Here is a 17,905-nt window from a genome sequence, read left to right on the forward strand (position 1 = left end):
AAACATCGTTACGGGCAGCAAATTTCATATTAAGTGAAACTCAAACATCTCGTCATTAAAAAACATAGCAGACAAAAGTGATTAAATTATTGGGCTAATTATATACATTTAAGAATATTTATGTGCATTGTATCAAAATCCACACCGAAGTTTGATAAGTTAAATGACACGATTTATTATGAAATTTTAGTCACAATAAGAAATCGTTTTGTCCCGTGTCCCAAAGATAGTTCAATCTGAAAATCATCGGTCAATTTTAATTTAATATTAATACTACGTTGATAATCATTACATAATTATTTCATAAACACCTGTTGCGATAATAGCAGTTAAATAAACTGCCAGTGTAAAAAATTTTAATGCCCGATCGACACTGGGAAAACACTTCAGCATTAGACTTCGAGTTTATCACACTCTTTTATCGCCACTGTTACTATTTAAACAGTGGCGATAAAAGAGTGGTGATAAACTCGTAGTCTAACGATAGAAACAGTTTGATAAACGTGTCTAAAAAACAACCATGATCGCAACAAATGGTGATTAAAAAAATTACCACACGGTTGTTATCACCCTCGAAGTTATCATAACACCTTGGCTTCGCCTCAGAGTTTGATAACTCTGGTGGCGATAACAACCGTGTGGTAATATTCATTATAACACATTGTTGCGGGTAAGGTCGCAACCTCAAGAAACGTGAGATGTCAAGGCATGAAAAACTTGACTTACTTCCTTAGAAAAGTTGTAATTGGTTAGCCGAAAAAATTTAACCATCAAAAAACTGGCAGCAAAAGCGTTGTTGACGAATACAACTTTTGGACCCTCCCCTGGTTCCGTACCTCCAGACATATTACTGGTTCCATGCCGTATATTGAACATAGTTGTTTGCTTCAATATATCAAGTCATAAATGTTCCAAAAAACATTACGAAAAAATTGAAAAAAAGGGAAATTCGGCTCTTTAGGAGATATAGAAACTTTTGGATCTATTCTGTCCCCCCCACAGCTTAGTGGGAATATATGTTTTATGGCTCCCAGTCGCACGTGTATTATTTTACAAAGTAACGTACTATATACGAACACAGAATTTGTAACGGGTTCTTAAAAAAACACTGGGGGGGGCAAAACAATAGATCCAAACGTTTATCCAAACTTGACACCTTATATCAAAATTTAGGAATTCATAAGCAATGGACGATTGATTTCTTCAACGACTGCTAACGAAAGCGCGTGCGGGTTCAGAATTCCAGGGTAGCGATAGTTATGACCTTCTTGTTCTAGACTTTCCTCTTGATTATTTCATGAAATTACAAAAATTGCCAAATACAAATTTGCACGCGAGCATTGAAAACAGAAAGCAAGTACGGCTCTTTTGCATAAAGGAAACAGTATTTGCTAGACAGTTGAAGAAAATTTGTAATTAGCGGAAATCCTGTCCTTAAACTCGAGATTTCAGAGTGATCTCTTGCTGCGTTTTGACTATCAATGGGCAATCCAGTGTAAAGTTTGATTTACAACTCCTGTCAAATACAAATTCGTACGCAAGCATTGAGAAATGGAGGGCAAGTAGAGCTCTCTGAGCGACAGAGAGAGAAATTGTTTTTGCTCTGGGACTGGACTTCGAATTGTTCAGCCAATACAACCAGTGAAAGTCGGACTGTACTGTGGTTGGTATTAAGACCATTTTTAGATGGGGATCTCAAAGAACCTAAACAGGAGATAAATGACTTCTTTATGGACAACTTTGCGGTTACAAATCCACTAATGAAACGTAGTTTTTTTTGTCATGGACAGGTGTTACTATTCAATATAAACATTGTTCATTTTTCTGCTAAAAGCACACTACTGGCCATCTGATAATGACATTGTTGTTTTATATTATCCAACTTGTTTTCTTTGAGAAGTGTATTGTTTAGAAATTTTTTAAAAGATTAAACACACTATTGACGTTTTTAGATCGTCCTCCTGCAAAAAGATCTTGCAAAAATCAAAATTGTGAGCAGTCTTCGAAAACAGAAATTATGTACGGCTCCCTAGCAATTGACTTCTTCAAATTCCATTGAGCCTGCAAATCAAACAATCAAAGGTGGCAAAGGTAATGAAACTAGTTAAAGTTTACAACGCTTTGAGGAGCGTAATATTTCCAAGGTCGCGCGTTACTGTCAATTTTAAATCTCCAATTTTTTTTAAAAAAAACTGCACAGGCCGCATGATTTTGGCAATATTCTCGTTGGTCACGTTATTTTATTTAACGCTACTGATCTGGCAAATCATTTTTGTACGCAATGATCGAAACCGGTAAGCAATCATGGTACTTTAAGCGACAGTGAAATAGTTTTTGCTGGATAAGTGAACAAATGTTTGTTTTTGTCGTAACTCATGTCCGTAAAATCAAGGTTCGTGGTGTTCTCTTGCTACGCTTTGAATCTGAATGGCTCATCCGGTCAAAAAGTTGAACGCACTGTGGCAGTATCGAATTTCTACAGCCTTTGTTTTTATCGCCGCCGCCAAACGCGCTGCAAATTGCTGAAATTTGAAATTCCTTGTTTTGCCGGATTTTTTCTCATAAATACTGCAAAACACACGTTTTTACGCTAACATTGATGAAGGAAAGGTGGGTAGAGCTTTTTCGGAGACGGGAAAACTCTTTGCTGCATTAAATTTTTATGAGCAAGCGTGTTGTGATGAGCAAGCGTGTTGTAATCTGTGTAATTTCAGGATCCGAGTGCGATGAGAACGGGGCCTGACTGCTAACGAATCAGCCGATGTAATTATTGAAGGCTACACTGTAAGCTCTTTGGTATCAAGACCAGAGTGGAAAAAGAAGCAGTCAACCGGCCTAAGCAAGGTACGATTTATTTTTTTGAGGAGCGCTTTGAGCTCACAACACCACTGATCAAAGGCTGCCCTTAAAAAGAACTTGAATTCACGGTTTTGGACGCTCTGAGAAACCAACTTTTCATTGAATTGTGATTCTACAAAATCTGAAAGATGTGCGTTTATTATTTTTTGCAAAATAGTTTCAACCTAATACTGACAATGTTGCACTGGATTATCATCCTTTTTTTTATGACGTAACGGACTGTTGTAAAGTTTAAATATGCAAGCGGACATTGAAGTGAAAACGAGGACGGCTCTTTTGCGGGTTTTGACTGTCAATAGATCAACCATTTTAACAATTGAACGAACAAGCAAAATAGAAAACGAAATAAAGCAGTTTGAAGGGATTAAAAGACATAGCTTCTAATTTGGACAATCCAAATTTCTTACTGAGAACAGTATCTGTAGTACGATTTCATGAAGCAAAAAGTAGTGCGGTGGTAAAAGTACAAAAAAGTGCTAGATTGGCTGTACGTACAGCATAGTTTCTTTTTTTATTACTGATGAAGTTCCTGTATATATGGATAACGCAACAGAAGTTAGATTCGTGAATGAGATCGCCCAAGCACTTTATCCCTATTTGATCATGACATCTTGTGATGCGATTGCACCTCGCATGTAAAAAACGGGTATTTGGAGGAACTAGGCAAGTGATCATTTTGCCATCCGGTGTCCGGATTCTCTGATTGTGTTTGTGAGTTTTCTCCGTTCAAAATTTAATGTAAGGCGTTTCGACGCACAACGTCGCTCCGTTTTTGAATATTTTCGCTTTGTTTAGAAGGACATTAGACGGTCATCGTAAACTAATTCCTGTACACGAGCACTTAAATAGTGCTCAAGACCAACAGCTCATGGAGGCGATACCTTCACGAATACTGAGACACAATCTTTATTGTTCTGAAGGGACGATCGTAACACTTTAAATCAAAATTAGAGGGATGTAGTCCTTCTTATGATGGCCTTCATCAACAACAACAACACGAACAACAGCAACCACCACCTTTTTGTGGAGACTCTAATAAACCCGTCAATCGCTAATGATCCTGCACCATTAATTGACCCCTGTTATGAAAAGAGTTTGACGTATGAAATCCAGAAGAAACAGGAGCCCTTTCTGGACCAAAATTTCTAATCTATGCGTTCTTCAACAAATAGAAACTTCCTAAAATAATTCTGGTTTTCAGCCAAAAAAATTCTCCATTCGCACTAACGATGAATCCTCCAGGAAAAAACTCTTGATCGGCCAACTTCACCTACAGACGACAACTGCTTTTGCCCAAGAACTCACAAAAGACAAAACAGAGGGTGAACCACTGGTGTGGGTTTATCTTGTATTAAAAAAGCTGAAAATCAATGTAGCAAAAAAAAGTACTGCAAAAAAATGAACTACATTCTGATGGAAGTCAAAGTGAAATCAGAGCTAACTAAAGGAGAGGGTAATTGCGCTTGTTTTAAACTATTGAGCACCTATACCTAAACAGAAGAACCTTGGTAGAGGAAAAACTAGGTGCTTCTTCAAAACGTTCCAAAGTGTCAATCACCAGGAGTTGGTACAGTTAAAATTAGATATTTTTGTGACCCCAGAGCAAGCTAGTGCCCTAAGAAACAAAAATGCAATTTTAAAGGACAAGGCTTTGGCAGCTCAAAAGTACGCACAGAGATTTCACAATGAGCTGCGGTCAATTGAAAGGCAAAAAGGGGAAAACTAATAAGAAAAAAAGTTTGCAAACCGGCAAGGCTAACCTCAGAAAAAGGATGGAAGAATTACGAGCAGGATTTCAAAAAAAGCTTCATCAAACCGAATGCTTTTTGGAGGAAGAGAAAAGAAACATTGCAGAAACAAAACAAGGGTCGAAAAACGAGATAGAGAAAGGAGAGAAATTTAAGAACGAAATTGATCGACTACGGAAAGAAAGAAATAAGGCAATACAATAGTCATTGGACAGTAACTGTGTTAAAAACAAAATACAGTTGAAACTGTTGCAAACAATAATTGAGAATATCCACTTGGCGGCATTTACTGGAAAAAACTAGAATTACCAAGTCCAAAAGACAGCAACAAAAGAAGCTTGCGTCGATTTATCCTTCGTCGTCTTCCTTCCACAAAACCTAATCATAGTTCCGAACGAATTACGCACTTGATAGAGTTTGTTAACTCAATTTGAATTTCTAAGATTTCCGCTTCTTTGATTTTCCTTTGAAAACAGTTGGTACTTTTTATCTAATCTCATATCACTATTCCATTTACGGGCAATTTTGTACAACTAGTGGGAGTTTATGTGTTTTTAATTACTGCACGTGAAAGTGCTCTCTTTCGGAAAGAAGAGGTGTGACAACCTGAGATTTTATTGAGTCTTACAGTTGTTTAGCTTGTTTCCTTCATTTTTTATGTTTCATTGCTAGTTAGTTATAAGTTCGTTGATTGATCTTATAAATTCTTTCCTTTGTTTTCGATTCTTTACTTTAAAAGAAAACTTAGATAATACAATAAAAGTCAACTAAGTTTTGTATTCAGTAGAACTTAACTTAAAGTTTTTTGTGGTAACGCTATTTAAAAAACCAAGTGAAGCTCACACAAAAATTTGAGAAAATTAGTAACGAGCTGTTGGGTTGCTGGATGTGTAGAAATAGAATTTAGCAGCTCTAAGAAATCTCTTCAAATAAAATACGCATTTGAAGATAATTTCTGAAGGCTTAAAGCATGAAGTCTTACAAGTGCCAACTTTGGGTTTCCATGAAATGGCATTAAACTTTGACCTTTCTTGCACACCCTTCCTGTCGCACAAACAAATCAACAATCAGAGATTGGGTTGCCATGTTCGGCAAACTTCTCAAAATATATTTTAACACAAGTTTGAAAAATACCTAACTGAAAGTTTCCATCATTCATCGAGGTAAGGTTCCGGTTAGAATTCTTCAAATAAACTGCTCCAACTGAGGTTCAACTTGGGAAAAATCAGTTGTTTCCGCATCAGTTAGTTTGGACAGATGACGGGAGTATCACGTACAGCATGAACCATTTACCTTCACGACTCTTTGTGATTGGACCCTGTACTAATTTTGGGCTCTATTTTGGATTATTTACTTGAATAATCGCCTTGAATTAGCGGCTGCAAGCCCACACTTAATAAAATAATAGCCTCTTGGATGATTTCCCAAAATTGGTTCTCAAGAATTGGGATCTATAGAGGAAAGATGGAACAATCCCGGGGATTAATGAATACCACGGAACTTTCTCAACCACTAGAAACCACCTCCGCTCTAGAGTTGCCCGTCTTCGAGGATAAAAAAGGCTTTGCCCTTCAGTAGGTGGCATAACGCGCTCAATGTGAATGCTGTACACTTTAACAAAACACATTTCTACACCTAACAGCCTCGATAATAACTGCCGAGTGAAGGGGGGGGGGGTTTGCTGGTGAATGAACTGGGGGCGGCTGGCGACTTAATGTATCTTGTTAAAGATAAACATCAATTTTCTTACACCTTCCTCTTGTCAAAGCTATTCTCTACATTAGCTACAGTGTTTCGCTTTGAAAATGAGGAAGCCCATAACAGTTGGGTCGATTAGGGTCTGTTAGGTCTGGAAAATTTTAATTTGCATTCCGTCTGTATATTTTCTGCATCTTTGCTGATTTGTCGGCTCTACATATCAGGCTCAAAGTATCTGGAGTTCAGATTAGGTCTTTCATAGTCAATGCTGAACTTGTTCTGGCTATATTCTTCTTTACTGTTTTCTCTTGTCATCTGAGTTCTTTTTGCAAGATTAAAGTCCCCATATTTCTGCTACCATTTCTCTGCTTCTAATATTCATTTTTGCAACGATGATAGGCCGAGCTCAAATGGTCGTTAACCTAGGGTAAAATACGTTGGCATTAAGCTCCTGAAGCGGAAGTCGAGTGGTAGAATCTTGTTCTCTGGCCAATCATAGTTTAAATTTTTTTTGTGTGGATCTTCTCCAGCATAGTGAACGAGTCGATAGCACTGATAGCATATCACTCTATTGCCCATGTACCCAGTTTCGTTACAGAATTCCTGTTCTTCTTCGTCGGCGATTTGGATTTGACAAACTTAAAGCACTCCCTCTAGCCCTCGATTCACTTTTAGTCCGTCTTTCGTCGTATTCAAATGGTCCTGAAACTCGGAGTTGATGGGGCGAAGTAAATATTGCCGGTACTGGTTCTCCCACGAATCATACCTTATGATGATGTTAAGTTCTTCTCGTCGATTCATGGAATTCAGCTGTTCGAATGGGCTCCAGGTTAACTAATCTCCGATATGCATTCTCTAGAATTTCGGGTTCTTCTCGGAAAGGGTTTTGTGATCATAAAAAGATCTTCAAAAAACTTCCTTAGCTTGATGGCTTCTTGTTTCTTGCAGTAAATCAGTTGAATGTTTGAGGTGTCGTATAGTCTTCTAGCAGGCCGGTATTGTTCTTGATTACTCTCATCGTTCCTCTTTTTCAGAGCCATAAATTCTGTTCTTACAGCTTTTTGATTTGGAAAATTGCCCAATCGACCAGTTACGGAGTTTAACAACCGCTCAATAAAGGGAATGCTTGCCGCTCATTTGCTATGTAGTGGTTGGACAAAAACCAGGACTTGTCCTTTTTGTGCTTAGTCGGACAAGTAGATAGGACAAACTTCTCCTGCTGATCGGTCCAGCTGTTCGCTTGCCTGATGGCGTCAAAGTGTCTCGCCCGCTTCTAACCAAATGACAAAATAACTACTAACTGGAAAACTTGAATCGGGATCGATCCGGCTTGCTGTCATTCTCTTGATCGCCCTGTTTTGCCATGTGGCTGAGGTGTTACACGCGCCTCTCTATAGCCATCAATTTACAACTGCTTTTGCTTTGAAGCCTGTCTTGTGGAGCGCAATTCTTCTGGAGAGTATGCTACTGCTCTTCTGCCTCGTTCTCGTATCGGCGACCAGTTTACTCATTTTTTAAAGCTAAGCCTCAAGTTTTACAGCATGTCTTTTGTATTGCCATGGATCGAGTGCATAAAAACCTTTTCATTTCTTCTGGACAATGGGTTATATGTGATTTAATGTCCCACGGATTTGAGACAGAAATGAGACGGAACTTTGTTTCAAAAAATTTTAACATATGCCATGTTGGTCGTGTTACGCGACATGGACCCATTCCATTCGGCGAAATTCAGGGCTCTTGGCATTAGGCGTTGATTATGCCTTGCCTTATTGCAGTTTAACCGTGAATTTAAATTTTTAAAGAAATTTTTTCTTAATTTTTACTTTTTCTCTAAAAAGTCTGAGAAAACAACAAAGAAAATAAAAATACAAAAGCAATCATAAAAATTCTAGCATGTCCGTTTTTGTATCAATTGACTTAAAAAATATTTAACTTTTTTCCTCTACTCCTGATAATACACTATGGTACCAAAAAGCTACGTACACCTGAAGATTTTTAAAAAGCAATGCAAACATCAAATGATATAACTTATTCGAGTTCAAATTTATTCTCTAATAACGTGTCATTACTCCTCTAACTTCTTTAACGTCTAGTAGAGAGTGTAGTTTTGTATAGTTTTCATACAGATTTCTCAAGACGTCTGCGTCAATTTCGTTTCAAATTGTATACAATTTTCCCAAAAAAACAGTGTGTTTTTGTGTTTTTTTTCAAATCTCGTTCCCTTTCTTCGAAAAACTGTAACAAATCCGTCGCTGGAGATGCGCACCCCTGTTTCATCAGTAAAAACAACATTCAGTCATAAAGGCTTCTTGAGCATATTGACGCACCATTTTGAACGGAAACATATTCTTTTCTTCGAACTGAATTCTTCGAAGCACTTCTTAAAAAAAGCTATATTTTTGGAAACTTAGTCGAACTGTACCTCTGTAAAATGTATCGTAGCAAGAGAAATCGTTATGAGCCACTCTTATGCGCTCCAATGAGGTTTTGGGATCTTTCAAAATATCGGTAATTAATTTTTTTTCTGATTTGCTTGACAATTTTGGCGGTCTTCAGCCCGATTTTTGCGCCTCGAAACTTATTTTTCAAGTCACGTTTTTATGCATACTGTGCACTGAATCTTAATTTCAAGTTGAGTTGCTTTTGTATTTTAGACCAAGAGAATCCGACATCTCGTAGCCAACAACTTGTCAAACAGTGAAAGAACAAAGCGGTTCAACTATCTTTTCTGCTTAAGCGGACAAATGGAGAATGAAATTCCTCCTAAAACTTCCAAATTTCACACCATTTTTACGTCTTAGCGCAAATCATGATTTAAAAGCAGAAATCATGCTGTTTGTAGCTTTTTGGTACCATAGTGTATCTGTGATTACCCAACAAACAACTCTTCATGAAATAAAAACTCTTCTTTATGAACTTATCACAACCAAAGATTCAAGTGAGCAATACAATTGCTTAGTTTGTTCTCTTTCCTTCCTATTCTTCATTGCTTGGTATTTAAAGGTTCGTTGGTCGGTCTTATCAATTCAAAGACTTCAGTCAAGTCAAAACGTGAACTCGTTTTCTTAACAAATTGCGGGAATCTTTCGAGGCGGAAAAACTCCCAAACTGATTAATAAGTAAAATTTGTATTAACGTTCTGATGTCTGAGTGTATACTAAGGCGGCGCTTTAAAACACAATTAATTAAATATCGGTTATTTTAAACTTAAAGAAAACATTGTAAGTAAAAAAGTGTTTTATTTTTGGTTAAAATTAACTTAGGGGTCTTTCGGCTGACCCTGTGTAATGAAAACGAGTCGAACTCACGCTGAAAAACGTCATTTTACTTTTTAAATAATAATAGCGAGCTAAATTGGTGACAGGAGTTCCTAAACTCCAAACACTACAAAAAAAACCAGACTAGTTTTTGAAATGAAACTTTGGATTAACACGTTATATTCTAATGTTTCATTTTTTTCAACAGAATAAAATAATATAATCATAAGGTTGCAGCGCATTTTATATTGCCTTAGCCTAACTTCCAAAAAAACAATTTGGGCATTTTTTGTATTCCATGGCGGAATCAAGCAATAAAAATTAAGTGTGGTGCACTCATAGTAGTCGGTTTGGAACAAACACGTAAATCGAACGCACGTAAAACGAACGAATATCTCGCACCAAATTGGCCACCCCGACAGATACAACTTGCTTCTTTTTGCCGGAACCTTTTAATGGTACAGGAGATAGTTCGACATAAATCCCCCAGGTTGAGCTATTAAGTGATTTTAAGAATTGGCTTGCATCTCACAAAAGTGCTGATGGCAATCCTGAGGTAGATGGTGATGGTAGTGCCGTACACTTCAGACGTACACTAAAACACATCAGATTTTTTCACTTAGGTGAAAAACTGGTGCACTAGAATACTATCATTTGCTGGACGATGATTATAGAAACGACTACAAAAGCATTCGGAATGCTATTGAGAAACAATACTTAGATCCTCCGGTATTTTCCGTTGAGCACTTAGAAAAGGAAATTAAGGAGACGCTAAGAATGTTACTGAGTTCTGTGAAGATTTAAAACTTCTCTCTAAAAAACCTCTTCTGTTGATTTTGAGAAAAGTGTTGTTTGCTAGCTTTCTTGGAAACAATGCTTGATTGAGAAGTTTATTTAAAAATCAGGAAATCGAAGGATTAGATTGCAATTGACAAGGTAGAAGCTCAAAGCCAAGGCGGCGTTAAATGTAGTTTAAATAAGAGTCATCAGGGGTTAGGATCTATTAATAAATTTATCGATCAAATGGATTCGATGATGAATAAGACTGCTATCAGTCAAATCAACACTCCGAGACAGATTCTAGGCAATTCAGTAGATCATAAAAGCCAAACGAATCTTCCAGTTCAGCTAAAAGGGGGCTTCCTTGAAATCAACATAACCCTAGTGGGGACAAAACAAAACAAATCAAGGAAAAAAATATGTTCCTCGCTATCTGCATTCTGCAGAAAATCTGTCTCTCTTTCCACGAAGACTTCTCTCTAATTCATCTCGTCCAGCAGGCGTCAATCGAAGCGTTCATTTTAATAAAGAAGTTGTATGCTATTAGTGTGACCGCAGTGACACAAAATGAAATTGTTGCAACTTTTGGTTATGTGGTTCTAAATCTCATGCAAGAAGAAACTGTTTACAAGCAAACAAGTAAAAAACACAATCTAGAAAGTTTTTTGTCTTGTGTTACTAAATGACTTAACTGGACCGAATACATGAGATTCAATACCTCCTCACCCGTCTTAAAGTTTCAAAAATCCTCTTAACCGCGCTAATATATTATAGGGCCATTATCAAGGTTATACGCAAATCAACTCTGGTGAGGATGGATTCTTCCTTTGGGTGCCTGGAGTCATCTGATATACAAGCAGTCTCTGTAAACAGAATGCCGTTTTGTTTCGTGGACCCGTTTATTGTGTGAATGGTTTCACGGCAGCGCAAAATTTGTTGAAAATATCTATGTGGCTGTTAATATAAGTGTACCAGTGATCCTGGGAATGGACCATTTAGATGTTAATGAGGGAAATATTTAATGTATTAGTCCGTCCTCTACTACGTCGAGTGGACCAAGGGGAAGTTCAGTGTACCTTGTTAATACAACAATGTTTCTTCAAAGAAGCGAAAGTCTTGTTTGATGTAAACCTAAGTCGCACCCAGTCTTATCTCAAACCCCACCTACGTTGCTGGATCCTACCAGTTGCAGTAGTTTCATTGGCTTGGTTGAGCCATTAGAAAACCATAATGAGATGTATTTAATTTCATCAATAATTGTAACTGTACGCAATCAACGATATAATTTTCATTAGGGTCTTGAACCATTCAAAATAGCAACCGTAACTTGTACACAACCAAAAATTGTTAGATCTGTAAAACTTTATGATACAGGTGTTCAGACGTCTTAAGAGGCAAATTTTGCAGGGGACTCAATAAGAAACAGCGCCAAGCGGCGCAGAAAAAAATTTGAACTATACTGACATGTGTTTTCGCGCGAAAAGGGGACCTTTGAAGATGTATTTTGCATAATTTTAAAATCAATCTAAAAGAAGATGACCAGCCAAATAGGGTTCCGCATCAAGCAACGATTCCAACAAAATGGAAGGCTCTAAAATAGTTTGTTGATAACCTACTGACAAAAGACCCAATGTAGCTGAACCATTCGGTATGGGCGGCGCCAACAGTTATAGTTCCAAAGAAAGATGGTAGTTATTGGTTGGCCATAGACTACCGGAAACTGAACGCTCAGACTATTCGGGCATTATGGCCGTTGTCAACGATTCAAGATATTCTCGGAAGCCTACAATATAGCTGTTGCTTTTCAAAACTGAATCGCAAAGAGTTTCCATCAGATGGAAATAGAAGAAGAAAAAGTTCAATTTTTTTCTTCTTTTGTACCTCCACTTGGCCTGTATCAATGTAATAGAATAGCGATTGGGCTCTATAAAGCCCTTGGTGCGTTTCAATGATTGATGGAATTGGTGTTAACAGGATTAACATACGAAATTGTTTTGGTTTATATAGATGATGTCATAGTTTGTGGCATTCGTTTGAGTAACACCAGAAAAACTTAACAAACAATCTAGTCAGAATAGAAAAATCAAATCTTAAAAAATCATTCGCCGTCAAAATATAAAAACTTTGAAGATTCTAGCCGAGTTCTTTGAAAAAAACATTACTGAAGGCTCCGACTTTGGATTTCCCTACGGTCCTAAGTAGACCGATTTTTTTGTCCTTCGTACTGATGGGTCTCTGTCATGTATTGGAGTCTGTTCTTCTAAGAACCTTGGTGGTTATCTAAAAGTTATTCCGCGCTATTAGAAGCTTACAGAAGGGTCAGCGTAACCATCCTGCAACAAAGCGGGAATTCTATGCAGTTGATTATTTTACTCATTACTTTCGGGAGTATGTCATTGATCGCAATTTTCATGTAATAACTGACCATCGGACTCTAATTCGGTTTTATGTTTTCAAAGAACCTGATGGCTCAGTAGCCACATGGATAGTAAAAGTAATTTTGCTCGATTTTTGAATTAAACTTTGACCCGGAACGCAAACATAATATGCAGATTCTTTGTTGCGTACGAACAACAATTCATATAAAAATCAGCAATCAGATTAGAACCCTCAACCAAAAACAAAAGACTTCAATCATTATCTACAAAATAGTTCTCTATAGATCTTTCCATTCGGCGTTTAACGTACGGTTTTTCGTTGCGTACTGTCGTTCCGGTTATGAATCCGCTCGCTCTGTGTCTAAGGACCATGCACGGTCAACGTGAGTTGATGCCTGTACACGATCCCATGTTGAGTGTTCAGATTGAACAACCACTGGAGGCTCGCATTTAGTGAGAGTTAGCATCTAGTCATTGGATAGGATAATGGCAATAGAATCCGAAGTTAGAAGAATCTAGTTTTGAGAATGCCTTTCTTCAACAATAACAACAACCACAACCACAAGAACAACCGATCTCTTGGGGACATTCTCAATAGCCCGTTGATCGCTAATGATAAGGACTTGGGGTGCTTTCGAGGCCAATATTCCCATTTCATGCATCTCTATTTATGTAGAGGTTCCAAAAATCAATGTTGTCTATGTGCCAACAGAATTATCTCCAGTTTCGAGAAATGATCAACTATCTATGAAGGAATCCCTGGCGCGGCCTCTTCACCCACCGATTCAACTACTGTAATTGCCCGCTCACCGACAAAATATAAAGCAAAAAATTAAGCACCTTTGTTCTTGTACCGTATACCAAAAAAAGTGACAATTAATGTCCCAAAAGAAAGACTTGTAAAACAAAAAAAATTGCGTTTCCAAGGAAAGTGTGAGTAAAACTAGAGATAAAAGAAAGTATTATTTTCTTTAGTTTGACAAATCGAGCAACTAGGCTTCTACAAAAAAGTCTTGGTGGGGAAAAGCTAGGTGTCGACTACAGAATGATCCTAAAAAATCAGAAATCATTGATAGTTGTTACTCCTATGATCAGATGGATTTCTGACTCCCGAGCATGTATTTCTGACTCCCGATTTCTGACTCCTGATTTCTGACTCCTCGAGAATATAAAATGCTTGTTTAAAACACGGGATGTTTACAATGCAAAAAGACCTACAATATCAACTCAAGACCTTTAATCAGCTGAGAAAGAAAAAGAGCCAGTATTTACGAATTAGAAACCTTTAAAATTCGACAATAAAAACATAAGGATACGGATGAAGGAAATGAGATCACGAATTCATAATAAAGATGAAAAAATCCTTCAAAGTGAGTATTGTTCAGAAGGAAAAAAACGAAAACTAGAAGATAAGTTTAAAAAAAAGCGAAGACGTGCAAAAAGAATAAAGGAAATTAAAGAACAACTATGAAAGGAAAGGAATAAAGCAAGACTGGAGTCGTCGGGCAGTAACTGTGACGCTACAAACCGCTAAAAGCAACGATTGACAGTATCTCCTTGGCAGTAAGTACCGCCGAAAGCCGAAAAGCCAAGTTCAAAAGAAAAGGCCGCCGAGGAGGCTCGCCCGTATCCAATTGTCGTTGTCTCCCTCCGACGAATCTTAAACACTAATCCAGTGAAAGCGATATTGTTAGGTAATTTAAAAATACTGGTGTACAACATATTATTTGTTTACAAAGGACGTGCTCTCTGTGGGAAGGGAGAGGTGTAACAACCCAAGATTCAGTTGATTCATACATTTTCTTAGTTTGTTCTTTTTCCTTTTTTATGCTTCAATGCTGGGTAAATAAATGTTCGTTGGTCGTTATTATTATTTCGATGCCTTCAATCAAGTCAAAACGTGAACTCGTTTTGATGACACATCGCGTGAATCTTTCGAAGCGGAAAAAACTCTCAAACTCAAAAGTATGTAAAATTTGTATCAATGTTCTGATTTCTGAGTTTATACTAAGCCGGCGCTTTACAGTTCAATTAATCAAGTCTCAATTCTCTTAAACATAAACAAAACAATGTAAGTGAACAAAGTGTTCTTTTTGTTAAAACTTAACTTAGAGATTTTTCTGGTAAAACTAGATTTAATAAAAACAAGTCGAGCTCACTCTGAAAAACATTATTTTAGTTTTGAAATAATAATAACGGGTAGGGTTGCTAGAAAATTAAGACTGATCTTTATCGTTACTTCATTTGGCATCTTCGAAAAATTCCAAAGGGCAGTTCACTCTATAGTCTGGTAAACGTCATTAAGATTTCACGCTAAATTTCCTTCCCGGGTTAGCAAGTATCCCTTTTTTTTAAAAAAAAAGAAATTGTTCCCGTATTGATTGACGTTGGTGGTGGTGGTGGTGGGGGGGGGGGGGGGGGGTTGGTGCACAAACAATAAAGGTCCGAGAAATATGCGTCCGCAATTTTTGGACCACGTTATGAATGAAGTCAATTTGAAATCATGAAAAGGGCGTTTTGATTGATCTTTGGGACACGGAACTGAGGATGTACTACAATTGTTTTGATTCCAAACTACCTTAAATAAACTTACTCAGCACCAAGCAAGCTTTTCAACGCTTGAGATGAACCCTTCTTCACTTTTGCCGCATTCGCTTCGCTAAGTTCAGGCGACTTGACGTTGACTTTAAGCTCACTCTGGAACGTATTGAGGTACAGGAAACTATTTCCAATTATTCGACACTGGACCTCGTTTAACATGCACCCACAATCGGCTGATATCTTCGCCTGGACAAACTGAAGCAATTCTGGCCCGCATTCAAACTGGCTCGCTGGAGGCGCGGCTGAATCAGGTATGTTGCCCGGAGATCCAGATTGTGCGGCAGATTCGGCGGCTTTGGCGGCTTCCAGACGCTGTTTCCGGAGGGTGGGCGAAATTGGGATAGTTTTTCCTTCGAGCATTTCAAACTGGATTGTAAGAGTGACTTGACCTTCGGTGTTAAGGTCAAGGGTCAGTTCTTTCACAACGTTCTCCTCAAAGTCGCTAGAAAAAAAACAAGTTTCTCAGATTTTTTTTCAAAAATTGCGCCATTGCTCCGTTATTTTTCATCGCCAAAAGTCCAAGTTTCATCGTCGAGTAATGTATGGTTTTCGGCGAACAGGGGTGAGAAAAAGGCCACAAAACACCCACAACTTCTAGTTTTTAATGCAATTTTTAGCCACAAAATTTAGTAATTTGCAGTTTTTAAGTGGATCATTTCCGTTTATGTCACCCCCCCCCCCCAGCTTACTGGGTCGATTTTATTTGCACCCCTAGCGCACGTGCCATTTTCACTTTTTTAACATAATGATTCAGTGTGTAATGGCACGTGCTCTGTAACGATGGGGAGGGGGGAGGCACAAACGGAAAGGATCCAAAAAATTTAGGCGATGAAAGGGATACAAAAATGGATAAAAAATAGAATTAATCTGACCTGAACTCAGTTTCCGCAGATCCCATCGGATCGTCGTCATCTCCAGAACCATCCAAGTCCCAGAACGATATGATCAATTTCAGACTCCTAGGTCTCACCTCGAGTTCAAACTCCTCGTTGTACGTCGGGTTCTTTGTCCACTTTTTAACCCTCGACTTCTGGGCCTTATCCGGGGCCATGTCAGACATCCGCAACATGCAATAGGGATCCGACGAGAAAACGTCCGCTGTTATCAAGTTCTTGGCGCTTTTCAAAAACACCTTGCAAACCCCAACCGGCTGGTTAAACTGCCGCTCGTACTCCTGAAGACACGAATCAATAGGGGCGACCAGGACTGTCTCGGCAAGCTCTTGAAGTTTGCGGTCCGTAGGGTCGAAAGAGCAGATCCAAGTAATGCGGGTTTCAGGTGTCAGGTCCACATCGCTTAGACAACCCTTCAATTTCATCGTGAACATCGTTCCCTTAACATCAACCGCGGGTTCCTTTTTATCATCCGAACCCCCCGAAGCCCCTGGTTTTGTATACTCCAAAAGGGTGTATATGATAGTATACACTCCATTCTTGCAGAACTCAAGTTTTTCTTTCAGAACGTGGATTTCGTCTTTCACCTTGACCTTCACGGACCTGACGGTTCCAGCCGATGTTTTAGTTCCGTCTTTCTTCGATGTTCCTCCCCCCGACTGGCTTGCGAGGACCTCGATTGACTGGATCGCTGGAAAACGTGGAATCCAATCTTGGTTGAAGTTTTTAACCCAGTTCCAAACGGATCCGACTTCAAGCGGGACAACTTTTTGGCGCACAATTTTGCCAGGAGCAGATTTTTCCGCGGAAGCCGCCATTTTTCCCAACTGTTTTTCAAAATATGAACAAGATCAGAAAATCGTTTCTTATTAAAATAGATTTTTGTCGCGTTGGTTGAAAACAAAATGTAAACAACCGAAAAAAGTATAAAAGAAAATATTTGTTTATGTTTTGGCGTCTTTATCGCGTAATTATGATCTTTAAAGAGTAATTAATCTCTTTGAATGGTAAAAAATATGGAAAATTTTAATAACAATGCCGATAATAACAACCGCAAAATTAATTTCCGATATTAATACAAAATATTTTTGTACGCGGTTACTTAAACAGTCAAAATTGTTGAACACACTTTATCCACACATAGTTTTTCAATAAATTCAGCAAATATTACAAACAATCGCTTTAGCACAAGTTGCCTAATGTGAACTAATATTTTGTAAGTTTACTAGACTGTAAAATTTTTTCTGTTTGGCTTATAGCTTTTTTTCCTTTCGTTTCCAAAACTGGATTCAATAAAATTTCAACCTCTGAATTTTTTGCACCATATGGAAAAAACAGCAGTTGGCTCTTGTCACTTCAAAAACAACCAATATAACTTTTCACACATCTGACAAAGTTGTGAAAACAAACTGTTGTCAATAAACAGAGAAATATAAATAAACACAAAAGATAAATATAAATTCAAGCATACAGACGACAATGTTTAGTGACCTGGCGATAAAATTATTGCCTTTCGCTGTGGGGTATTTTTCTTCATAGACCCTGGCTGAATAATTTTTGGTCTTGCAAAATTATTTCTTTTTGCAAACAAATTGTTTATCACTGAAAAAATTACAACCTTTTTTCAAATTAAAACAAAAGTTGGCTGGTCAGGTTTCAACGGGTGTTAATAAAATTGGTTTGAAAAACTT

The 17,905-nt window shown here is 37.9% G+C and overlaps 1 protein-coding gene across 1 annotated transcript; it reads right to left on the reverse strand.

Annotated features, from left to right (window-relative positions):
• Positions 1-15,237: 15,237 nt before the first annotated feature.
• On the reverse strand, positions 15,238-17,474 carry LOC142356766 (uncharacterized). Its single transcript, XM_075408564.1, has 2 exons — positions 16,194-17,474; positions 15,238-15,763 (listed from the first exon to the last, which is right to left on the reverse strand). Exons 1-2 carry the CDS (start codon positions 17,030-17,032, stop codon positions 15,310-15,312), a joined length of 1,293 nt encoding a protein of 430 aa, XP_075264679.1. The 5' UTR covers positions 17,033-17,474; the 3' UTR covers positions 15,238-15,309.
• Between the last annotated feature and the right edge of the window lie 431 nt (positions 17,475-17,905).

Source organism: Convolutriloba macropyga, unplaced genomic scaffold (genome assembly GCF_964194025.1).
Source record: "Convolutriloba macropyga unplaced genomic scaffold, txConMacr16.3 SCAFFOLD_4106, whole genome shotgun sequence".
NCBI classification, from domain to species: domain Eukaryota; kingdom Metazoa; phylum Xenacoelomorpha; order Acoela; family Convolutidae; genus Convolutriloba; species Convolutriloba macropyga.

Excerpts from the sequence above, each read along its gene's own strand:
- LOC142356766 (XM_075408564.1), bottom strand. The coding sequence starts at position 17,032 with ATGGCGGCTTCCGCGGAAAAATCTGCTCCTGGCAAAATTGTGCGCCAA. Across the intron at positions 15,764-16,193 it reads TCTGCGGAAACTGAGTTCAG|CGACTTTGAGGAGAACGTTG; the intron begins GTCAGATTAATT and ends TTTTTTTTCTAG.